Below are 12,068 nucleotides of genomic sequence, written 5' to 3'. Positions count from 1 at the left end.
CTGGCGCAGTGGTTCTTGAGAAGAAGATTTTCAAAGATTTTTCCTATATATTTCTATGTAAAACTTTGATTCCCCATTGTGGCCCCGCCCTTCCCCCGGGGGTCATTATTTGAACAATTTAGAATCTACATTATACCAGGATGCTTCCACATAAGTTTCAGCTTTTCTGGCGCAGTGGTTCTTGAGAAGAAGATTTTCAAAGATTTTTCCTATATATTTCTATATAAAACTTTGATTCCCCATTGTGGCCCCGCCCTTCCCCCGGGGGTCATTATTTGAACAATTTAGAATATACATTATACCAGGATGCTTCCACATAAGTTTCAGCTTTTCTGGCCCAGTGGTTCTTGAGAAGAAGATTTTCAAAGATTTTTCCTATATATTTCTATGTAAAACTTTGATACCCCGTTGTGGCCTCGCCCTTCCCCCGGGGGTCATGATTTGAACAATTTAGAATCTACACTATACCAGGATGCTTCCACATAAGTTTCAGCTTTTCTGGCCCAGTGGTTCTTGCGAAGAAGATTTTCAAAGATTTTTCCTATAAATTTCTATGTAAAACTTTGATTCCCCATTGTGGCCCCGCCCTTCCCCCGGGGGTCATGATTTGAACAATTTAGAATCTACACTACCCCAGGATGCTTCCACATAAGTTTCAGCTTTTCTGGCGCAGTGGTTCTTGAGAAGAAGATTTTTTAATGACCCAACCCTATTTTTCTCTTTTCTTGATTATCTCCCCTTGCGAGGGGATATGTCCCTTAATTTTAACAATTTAAATTCCCCTTCACCCAAGGATGCTTTGTACTAAGTTTGGTCAAAATTGGCCCAGTGGTTCTTGAGAAGAAGTCGAAAATGTGAAAAGTTTACAGACGGACAGACAGACGGACGGACAGACAGACGGACGGACGGACGACGGACAAAATGTGATCAGAAAAGCTCACTTGAGCCTTCGGCTCAGGTGAGCTAAAAACTACTAAATTTAATCTTGTGAATATAATGTGACTAACATATAAGCACTTATATTTTTAAATTTTGCTAAGTGCAACAGATGACAAGTATGGGAAAATTATGGTAATGCGCGACAATTGCGTGGAAAAAACAGTGTAGTGTTAACAATTCTTGGAAGTTGGAATGTTTTTTTATAAGTTTTAATGAAGTAAGGTATGTGATCATTATTACAATAACTGAAGAAAGCATCATTCTGCCTTTTGACTGGCAAAACTTTTAAATATCTTTTAAAAATCGAAGTTTTTAAAGTTTGAGGCGAGGCATCGAGGAATTAATGGCGGCTCGTTACTACGGTCCTTTCTCCCCTATTATACTATATACCCGATATTACTAAGATTGTCTCAAGTCCCTGTGGTCCTGAAGACAAAGAAGTCACCTGTACAAGTCATATCCAGCTGCCAATTTTGAACCCCTCGTAGGAGAAAACGCATTTTTGGAGAGTTTTGCAAATTTGAGAATAACAGAATCGATGGGCATTGTGCAGATTTTCTTATTCGGGGGCTGCTGGATATTCTCCTTATCCTCTGCAATATTTATCACAGTGCTGCTCATTTGAACTTTCGTGCGCAGTTTTGGCGGTAGAACCTTGTCCCAAAGCCTTCCGAATGTGATTTCCTAGTCTGTATCATTTAAACGTTTGCACCTTTACTAGTTATGGAAGAACCTGCATACGTCTGGATGATACAGACTATTATGCCCCTCGGAACTCCTCGGTTTGCAAAAAGTAGGTCGTACGGAAAACTGTTGACATTTACGAGAAAGGAAAAAATGGATGAGAACGCTCTTGCAGCATCTTTAGAACTTTATAAAACACAATTAGCACAAGTAGAACAAGCAATTCAAGCTGCTGGGTCTGAAGACATTGCCGATCTCGTACATCTGAGGGGCGATTTACAGGAATTGGTGTGTCTGACAGAGGAGGGATTGTTATCACTGAAAAAGAGCAACATCCTCAAAGGTTTAGAGGAGAAAAGCAATGAGGATAATGAAGAAGACGATGAATATGCTGCCTTCCAGGCTGCCATTGCAGAAGAGGATAATTCTGTTAAAGAACCTGATGATAAACATTCTGATTTTGAAGCTTCTCTGTATGAGGGTGTGATGTGTAGTAAAGGACGTGATGCTAAGACCTCTGATTCCTCCTCAAGCACAACAGGAAAATGTTTTGAAATGAAAGAGGTTTCAGAGGAGTTGTCGGAAATAGTGGGAACTCTCTGTCGAGCCCCTTACATGCATGATTGGGGGTCGTCCAGTTACCATAATGCCATGGTTACAGATGTAAAAATTTCAGATGTCGATAATGAAATAATAGTTTCTGTATTATTTTGTAACCCCACTCATGTAGGAATGCTTCCATGTGAATATCATATAGAAGGAAAATGTAAATTCACCTCAGATCAATGTCGAAACTCCCACGGACATTCAGTCAAGCTTGATGATCTAGGGGAATACTGTGAACCAAACTATAACTCACTGAAGATGGAGTCCCCGTGCTTGGCTCTCTACACAGACGGACTTTGGTATAGGGCTGTCATTGTGGATGTCCTGGAGGAAGATCACCAATATACAGTGTCTTACGATAATTACAACGAAACTGCCACGCTGGACTTAAAGGACATTCTACCACTTCACTCCACTGGCTCCGATTCTAGTGACGAAGGGGAGGTAAACGATGATAAGGAGTCCGTGTTAGAAAAAGACGATTCCGATGATACATCATCTACGGAGGAAGAAATGATACCCAGGTACTTCATGAGACCAAACCAAACAACTGAAAAACTCGGAGAATGGGAGGAACATACAAGAGGAATTGCCTCAAAACTGATGGCAAAGATGGGGTACATTGTGGGTCAAGGACTTGGTAAACTAAGTCAAGGTCGTTCAGAGCCTGTCCCCATTCAGCTTATTCCTCAGGGAAAGTCCCTAGATAAAATTATGGAGTTAAAGGAGAAAGCAGGCGATCAAGATATGTTTAATGTCTCAAAGAAAATGAAGAAGAGAAAACACGGCAAGACGACTAAGAAAACAGGCTCAGAAAATGTGACATCTACCAGTGATGTGTTCCATTTCATAAATAAAAAGTTAGGTGGTAAAAAAGGAAACATCAAAGAGCTTATACATCATCACAATCACAAAGCGAAGAATGCTCCAATCAGGATACTTGAAAAAGAACTTTCTGATCGCAGTGATAGGAACTTAAACATTCAGTTGCTTAAAACAGAGGAAGAAGTCAGGAGCACGGAGAAGGAGATTTCTCGACTTAAACAAGCTTTACAGAGACATGAGAAGAAGGATGAAGGGATGGCGAAACAGTACCGAGCCAAACTCGCTAAAACTGAGCTCTACCTAAAGGAACTCAAAACATCGGAAAAAACTATACAGAATCATAAAACTAAGAGAGGAAACCACAAAAAATTAACTGTTTTCTAGAGACACCTATTTTTAAAAATATAAAAACATTTGTTGGAGAATAAAATGTGATGGTTGTATTTTATATTAAATCAATTTTATTAAACTATTACATGTACTGGTATCATATTCATTATATTTTATTATTATTAAAAGCATTATATTTTAAAGAGATTTTTCAGTAGGTTTTAATATACTGAACATACATGGTATTAAAGATTTGAAAGAAGGAAAAACGCGAGAGCAACTGCTTGTGAAATTTTGTGGAATGGTATTCAAAAGTTAAAGAAATACAGTAAAGCAACTAGATCCTCATTCATTTTAACTAATTTATTCACATGAAGGTAGCAGTGGATTTAATTTGTTGACGGGTTTCGACCAAAGATTGTCATCACCAGAACAGTTCTAATGATGACCTGAAAATTTCTGGTCATAATTGACCAACAAAATATATCTACTTCTACGTACCCTCTCTGACAGAGCGTTGTACAAGTGATTGATCTGTATGGTTGATTTATTTTAATTAATAAAAAATCATATGTACATCAAAATTTTTATATTAATAAACAATCATGCAAAAAAAAAAAATGTTAAAAAAAAAATCACCCCAATAAGAAAGGGGGGATAAAGAGGATCTGATCAAAAAATGCTATCATATAAAATAAATACTTTAAAAAAGTGGGGATAATTAAAAATCATCATTGATCAATCTCAATAATTGAATGGCATCAAACACATGCCGACCACTTGAAATTCCAGATTTGGGATCAGGTGCCTTGGAGGAGTAAGCATTCCCTGTCAACTGATGATTAAAATAACATTGATTGATTCTATATATTAGGTCAAAGCTAGGTAATTAAAAAAATCATTTTTTTCAAAACTGTGTGTGCATGGAATTTACTTTGCAATGCATTATTATCATTTTTCATCTCAACCAACTCTGCGCTAGTGGTTATTGCACTTGCACCTTTATTAAGTAGTCCCTTTTTCAATTTATTTTTTTTTAATGCCCAGCTTTCACTTGAACTGTAGTACGAATGAGTGAATGTACAATCTACTTTTCAATATGAAACTCGGAATATCTTGGACATTTTCATTGAACATGTGGACGTCATGCCGTTTGTTTTGGTTTGTGGATTTCCATCAAGTGGAAAAAGTAAACGAACAGAGGACTTGAGACATTACTTAAGCGAAAACACGGAAAGAACTGTACACATTGTAAGCGACCATACACTGGGATTTGACAAAAATAAAGTATATGCAGGTAACCATGAATCTCGAATTTCCTCGATGCGGTATAATTAACGTTAAAAAATAAGACGCGATTCCTCTTACGGTGAACCTGCAGTATTCATGTTGTTGTATGTGCAGGGGAGATTTTACACAAAAAAATTATAGTAGGGGTTATGTTGAGGTAGAGATACATCTTGGATTACCGTAATTGATTTGAAAATTTTCGGGAGGATTCAATGAGATGCAATGAATTTGTTTTCAGTTTAAAAAGACAGGTTGAGCACCATGAGCACAGACCACCAAACAGTATAAATTGTCTGTTTATATTCTTTTATCTCTGTTAACTGCATCAAAACTCTGCCTGACGAGTGTAAAAGTCAAGTTACCACATGAAATGGTAGAACCTTTCCCAGGTAAGCTTGGAATATCAGTAAGGCGGGGCATTCTCGGCGGTACACAATTAACGTCTGTTAAATGGCAAATAGTTTCTCATTGGTTAAGAAATTGATAACATCAGGAACTTTAAATTGTTGTTGACAACGATGAGAAGACTTAAGCCCCAACTCTTTGCCAGACGAGACAATGTTATTGGTTATTCGATACACTAACAGGCATTTGCCCAAATTTCTATCCCATGTATATTTTAACAGTGAAAGAAAGCTGTGTAAATTTCAGAAGCTAATTTTGAAACATTGAGAATATCTTACTGAAAGTCAAAGCTAAACTGGGAATTAATTGTCCTATTTGCTAATCATGGGCAGAGAGGAAAATTATAAATTGATTGGGTTTAATAATTCAATTCCAGTGTTTAAATATTGCAGAAATAAAGATTTATGTACATATCTTATATTTTCCATAATTACAGTAGGATATTTTTACATTGTTATTTTAAAAACATTTTTTGCCAATCCGTACAAAATTCCTGGCATTTTCTGCCTGTGAGTGGCACATACTGTATACAAGGTAATTATTGCCCCCATTTTATTTTCGCCCCTTTTGCCCTCTTACTGATTGGGCGAATTTAAAACGGTGCGAATTTAAATTACACAGCTTAATTTCTTAAACTAAACTAAGACTGGGCGAATTTAAAAGGGGGCAAAATAGTTCGCAAGTGCAAAAGGCAAAACTAACACGAGCGAAAATAAACCTGTATACAGTACCATTTCATGGTGCAATTCACCAGTTTAGATTGGACAGATGTTAAAAAACTTGTTACCAAAAATAAGTAAAAACCACCTTTGTTCAGAAAGGAAAGATGACTATATCATAATATACTTTTTGTAGATCCAATATTACATTATACATGTAATTTACCGCTTCACTTCTTTCTGCTTATAGATTCAATTGAAGAGAAAGAAATTCGGGGAAAATTAAAGTCTGAGGTACAGAGGTAAGGTACATTATGTTGTAGGCTATAACAATCATCAGGAATAATCATTAGGATTAATTAATATCTCTGTTCATTTTAGGCTCCATTGATCATAAAGTAGAAAAGCTTTATTAATGGAGAGAAGGTGTCTGTAGTCTGTCTAGTCGTCTGTAAAAAATTTTCAACATGCATATTTTGTAACAGTTTTGTCATTTTAGGTTACTGAACAAGGATGATGTGGTCATTCTAGACTCCCTCAATTATATCAAAGGTTAGTTTTAAAAAGATAATGAGGAAATTAAGATTTTAGTGTAAGTGTAGTATAAGAGAAGATTTGTTTTTTTATCTTGTTACTCATGAATTCTTTCGTTATAGTGTACTGCTATGTAATTGATACCGTTTGTATTCTTTTGCTTTTTTTCTTCAGGTTTTCGATATGAATTATACTGCATTACAAAATCTTGTAAAACCCCCCAATGTGTGGTGAGTCTGTGAGGAAAAGAAAATAGTTTTTTCTTTACTTAAAATTTTTACTAATTTTTTTTAGAGAGAACTTTTATTTGATTTTAAAAATACTTTTGATTACAATAACAAAACAATCCTTCAGCTTTAAAAGTAAGGAAAAAGAAAGCACCACAAACACAAATTTGAGCTCTCTTAAAAATTTAGTGTTTGGTATAATAGGCTTAATTTAAATGCTAGTTGTTCATTGAATGATTGCACAGTAAATGTGCATAGACAGTAAGACTGTAAGATGTATATGTAAACATGATTTGAATGTTGGAGTTTTATTTTAACAGATATTCTGTGATATCAGTAAAGAGAAAGCCACAGAATGGAACAGCCGGAGAGAACCAGAGACAGACAGATATACAGACAAAATGTAAAATTTTAACTATTACCTCTGATATGTTCAGTTGAGATTATAATATTTAGCTGCCCGTAAACTGATGCTATACCCCAGCATTGGAACCCTATTAATTAATATGTTAGGAGCAAGCCTTAGTTGTTGTGACCAAACTTGCATGGATGATGCTTCTAGAGATTCATTCAACCAGACAAGCTTTGGATGCTGGATCTGACATACATTTCCAAATAACTGGCAACAACCTGGACTCCCTTTAACTGTCCCGCCCCAGTTCTTTTTGTATCTACCTGTGCTTCCAGGTACTGTGAAATCACTAATTTTTGTTGGTTTTAATTTTCGTGGTTTTTAAGGTACGAAGAGACCCACATATTTATATCCACCACGAAATGCAATTTTTCACATATATTACTACTAAATAATTTTTCAACTATGAAATCAAATCCCCATGAACCAATATACATGTATTTTCCTCAAACCACGAAAATTTAACCCTCGAAAATATGTGATTTTACAATATTCTTTGTCCTCCACACTTTCTTTTTCCTTCAGAGGCCCATTTGAAGCAATTTCTAAATGAGTGGTCAGTTTAAAGTTCTTATTAAAGGAAGTTTATTTCAAAGTAAATATAAAGCCTACTAAACCACTCTTTTACATGTGATCTAAGCAACTAAGGATGCATACCAAAGTCACTCATTTTGTGACAGCTTTGTTTAGCATTCATTGAGGTGAGCTTTCTAATCTTTAATCTTATAAGCTTATATTTTTAAACATGTACATCTTTAAAAGAACAATATTTTTCTAGTCTGGAGGAGCTGATGATGCGGTTTGAGGAACCTAACCCAAACCAGCGCTGGGACAGCCCCCTGTTTGTCGTCCACCCTGAAGACAAACTTCCTTATGACCAGATTACTGACGCTCTCTTTAACAGGAAACCACCACCACCTAACATGGCCACACAAAACGTATGTAACTTATTATCATCAGATTTTATTTTATTGAAATTTAATTTGAATAATTTTCAATGCATGAAACTTTTGAATAATCATTGACTTGTATGTGATGAGAATTTTTCTTCTTTTGTAGCAACCCCTCTCCTCCACTAACTTCCTGTATGAGCTGGACAGAGTAACACAGGACACAGTCTCAGTAAGCATGGCTGATCTAGAGGGAAAATAATCTACTGTATTCAGGAAATTTTTTTTGCACCCAATTCTTTTTTGCTACTTTCATTCTTGTCATCAGAGGCTGTATTTTATACAATGTATAAGGAGAATGCAATAGAGACATACCTCTCTTTTAACACAAATATAAAAAGCTAATTTATGATTCAGCCCACAAATTCAATGAACATTGGTCCACCATAAGCAATGACGATTCTACCATATGTACACTGTATTGATAAAAATAAATTTATTATGTTGATTCATTAAATTTTTGTACAGAAGAAACCCATTGTAATATTTCAGACTATTATGGAGGCCCAGAAGCTGTGTGTGGCAGGAGATGATATTTCTATCCCAGGGGCCACTGAAAAAGTATCCTTCTCAGAGAGTACCGGTAGTACAAATCAATGATTAAATGTTATTGAATGTCCTGACAGATCATCAAAGTGAATACATGTGAATTAGCCATGCTCTCTTATAAAATTATACCCATGGCACAAAAAAGTAATCTTGCAGAGGATGCGAACTTAGATTTTGCTGTTTTGATTAGTAATAAAAATGCCGTTTTATAATAATGTATCTATAAAAAACAAATCAATTTTTCTGAGGTAAGATAGTAGTCAAAACTTGCAGGAGGTGAGAGCCACAATGCTGGATTTACTGCATGGTATATGAGAACATTTTCATGAATTCTTTTTATCACTATAACCTTTTTCTGTAAAAATTATAATAAGCATTTTTTTTCCTAAATTAAAAAAAAAAAATGTGTGTATACTTAATTTGATTTATCAGAGATCCTTTGAATGTTGGTTAATTTCCTTAATTAGTGTACAGATTCACCTCCTTCGTCCAGTGACTCTAGCGGAACTACAGAGACACAGACGTCAATTTATAACATACACAAAAATGCATCCAGTGGAGGACCTTTCTAAAATCCCTAACATGTTTGTGCAATATATAAACAACTCATTGACCTGACAAACAGAAAGGTTATTAAAGAGATATAACACGAAAAACTTTAAATGAAGAAGGAATGTTTTCATGGAGTTACTGGCCCTCAATTGTATTGATAACATGTATTTGATTTTAATGCATCAAACTAACGAAAAAAATTATAGCTTTATGATACTTGTAATTATAAAGTAAGAATTGCCAATAATTCTAATAATGGAATTTTGCTGCAATGGTTTGGTCCTGAAACAGATTTAAAACTTATTTATAATTTGCCAAATTTAATCTGTTCATATTATTGTTTTACCAAAATTAATTAATGCCATATAGTTATATATTTCATAAAAGTATCTAATACATGGTCCCCAGTATTAGAATTTTGGATTTATGAGGGACACAACATGCATTTTTGTAATAAAAATTTTACAGACAAAATAGTAGGCATTACAAAGAAATAATGTATTTTGTTATGGCACTGCAGTTAATTGCTACACAGATGATTACAACATCCATTCATTTGTTAAATGGAAGTTTTGGATCAATGAACCTTAACACATACTGAAGAATATACTTTTTGCAAAGTGAAGAAGTTTTGCTCATATTCGGTATATAGAGTTACTGCCCTTGTGAAGAGACCATCAACTTAAAATATAAGTTTTTAAATTAATTAACATTCTTTTGACCATTATTTTTATAGCAGTAATTATCCTTGTTTTGTTTTCAATCTAGCTTACTTTTAAAATTATGTTCTTTAAAATTATTTTATGAAATTAAAGGGATTATTTTATTATTCACTCTATTCATTTACTTTATTAAAATTCTATAGCAGTCAACTCCACGGTAGATGGGAATTCCCAAGTAACTATAAGTTCAATCTTTGTATCATCCCTGTCAAAGCTGTACAGGGATTTTACCCATAGAAGAATATAGAGGTGGTGTCACACACAATGATCCACAACTATGCAGTATCACTTAATTGCAGTATTAATGCTTCATGACACAATGACATACAGGGGAAGACCAGTTGATTCTGAAAAAGGAAGGGCCAGATGTCAGATTTTAGAAATATATTTTAAATTAATCACTCAATCCTTCATATGAAACGTTAACCTGAAGACTGAAGTCTCATGTTGCAACACGTGCTGGCATGAAAAATTGAATTTAAAAATTCAACAAGAGGCCCAGGGGCCACAGCGCTCACCTGAGCACATTGGCTACAAAAAAAGCACATATCAGATCAGAACTGAAAGTTTACTGGGGGGGGGGGGGATTGAATTTTAACCCCCCAGGGGTTTCATGATTTGAACAAATTAGAATCTACACTACCTGAGGATGATTCCATTTAAATAGAAAAATATCACTAATCATGGCTTTGAAGTACTTGAAAAGAAGATTTTAAAAGGTTTCCCTATATATCCCTATGTAAAATTTTGGTCGGCCATTTTGGCCCCCCCTAGCCCCAGGGGTCATGATTTGAACAAAGTTCAATCTACACTACCTGAGGATAATTCCACATGAGTTTCATCTTTCCTGGCCCAGTGGTTCTTGAGAAGAAGATTTTTAAAGATTTTTTCTATATATTCCTATGTAAAACTTTGGTTGGCCATTTTGGCCCCACCCTAGCCCCAGGGGTCATGATTTGAACAAACTTGAATCTACACTACCTGAGGATAATTCCACATGAGTTTCATCTTTCCTGGCCCAGTGGTTCTTGAGAAGATTTTTAAAGATTTTTCCTATATATTCCTATGTAAAACTTTAGTCGGCCATTTTGGCCCCATCCAAGCCCCAGGGGTCATGATTTGAACAAAGTTGAATCTACACTACCTGAGGATGTTTCCACATGAGTTTCATCTTTCCTGGCCCAGTGGTTCATGAGAAGAAGATTTTTAAAAATTTTTCCTATATATTCCTATGTAAAACTTGGGTCGGCCATTTTGGCCCCACCCTAGCCCCGGGGGTCATGATTTGAACAAACTTGAATCTACACTACCTGAGCATGATTCCATATGAGTTTCATCTTTCCTGGTCCAGTGGTTCTTCAGAAGAAGATTTTTATACGCCCGTCTTAAGACGGGACGCATTATGTTACAGGCTTCATGTCCGTCCGTCCGTCTGTCCGTCCGTCCCTCTGTCCATTCCTGTCCGGCTCATAACTTGAATACTATTAGGCCTAGGGTTATGAAACTTTGTCAACTTATACTTCTTGGGTAGACGGTGTGTCGCGCACAAAAAGTAGGTCGCTCTGACCTTTAATAAAGATGCTATAGCCAAATATGGAAAAATCCTGTCCGGCTCATAACTAGAAAACTATTAGACCTAGAGCTTTCAAACTTGGCAAACGTATACATCTAAAGTAGAAGGTGTGTCGCGGCCTATTTCAAGGTCACTGTGACCTTTAATTAAAGTGAATTTTTTAAAAAATTAAGTCTTTTAAATTCTAAATTTCATAATCCTAAACAATGTAAAAATATAGTTGTATGCTTATTAAAAAAATGTTAAATTAAGTAAAAACTTATTTTTTCATTATATACTTTACAGCAATCTGTAACAAATGTTAATGCTTTGAGAGGAATTCAGTTTGTCCCATGGGCTTAATTATCAAGCACTGGTCAAGAAGAATTTTGATAGCAGAAATTTGCATGTCAAATTAGAGAGAAATTAATGAGTTTATTGTCAGGAGCTAAGAGCATCTCTAGATCTGATGCAGCTGTTATCTTAATTTATCTCTTGGGAGTTGGGCAAAAAGATGCTTGTGTTAATTAAGAGTTCTTGATGGCTAGTCCAGATAAAGATCTTTCAATTGATGTTCTAGTGTATGATTAAAACTAAAATAGTATTGTATAATATGATTAAAACTAATTATACATGTGTTCATTGAAAAAAAAAAAAATTGTATTTCAATTTTTATATATTTGCGACAAATTGTAGTCATGTCTCACTAGTATTATTTGTTATAATCAATCCCTACACTGTAAGTCTCTTAGAGATGTATAATAAGAAATGGAAATTAGATAATTGAAATCTGTGTCAATCTGTTAATCAAGGCTACCTGATTTTCTTGCAT

The 12,068-nt window shown here is 35.1% G+C and overlaps 2 protein-coding genes across 2 annotated transcripts; both read left to right on the top strand.

Annotated features, from left to right (window-relative positions):
• Positions 1 to 1,604: 1,604 nt before the first annotated feature.
• On the top strand, positions 1,605 to 3,534 carry LOC134281255 (zinc finger CCCH-type with G patch domain-containing protein-like). Its single transcript, XM_062763734.1, has one exon. It carries the CDS (start codon positions 1,663 to 1,665, stop codon positions 3,436 to 3,438), a length of 1,776 nt encoding a protein of 591 aa, XP_062619718.1. The 5' UTR covers positions 1,605 to 1,662; the 3' UTR covers positions 3,439 to 3,534.
• Positions 3,535 to 4,486: 952 nt separating this feature from the next.
• LOC134281254 (protein KTI12 homolog) lies at positions 4,487 to 9,590 on the top strand. Its single transcript, XM_062763732.1, has 9 exons — positions 4,487 to 4,681; positions 5,989 to 6,040; positions 6,238 to 6,290; positions 6,447 to 6,502; positions 6,820 to 6,902; positions 7,690 to 7,849; positions 7,971 to 8,033; positions 8,354 to 8,422; positions 8,885 to 9,590. Exons 1-9 carry the CDS (start codon positions 4,531 to 4,533, stop codon positions 9,026 to 9,028), a joined length of 831 nt encoding a protein of 276 aa, XP_062619716.1. The 5' UTR covers positions 4,487 to 4,530; the 3' UTR covers positions 9,029 to 9,590.
• The last annotated feature ends 2,478 nt before the right edge of the window (positions 9,591 to 12,068 follow it).

Source organism: Saccostrea cucullata, unplaced genomic scaffold (assembly GCF_032062105.1).
Source record: "Saccostrea cucullata isolate Sc308-1 unplaced genomic scaffold, CSIRO_AGI_Scuc_v1 ctg5350, whole genome shotgun sequence".
Classification (NCBI taxonomy): Eukaryota; Metazoa; Mollusca; class Bivalvia; order Ostreida; family Ostreidae; genus Saccostrea; species Saccostrea cuccullata.
This window is presented reverse-complemented; position numbering and strand designations above follow the sequence as displayed.

Coding starts and splice junctions, on each gene's coding strand:
- LOC134281255 (XM_062763734.1), top strand. CDS start 1,663: ATGGAAGAACCTGCATACGTCTGGATGATACAGACTATTATGCCCCTC.
- LOC134281254 (XM_062763732.1), top strand. CDS start 4,531: ATGCCGTTTGTTTTGGTTTGTGGATTTCCATCAAGTGGAAAAAGTAAA. Junction 6,041..6,237: donor TTAAAGTCTGAGGTACAGAG/GTAAGGTACATT, acceptor TTGTCATTTTAG/GTTACTGAACAAGGATGATG. Junction 6,503..6,819: donor GTAAAACCCCCCAATGTGTG/GTGAGTCTGTGA, acceptor TTATTTTAACAG/ATATTCTGTGATATCAGTAA.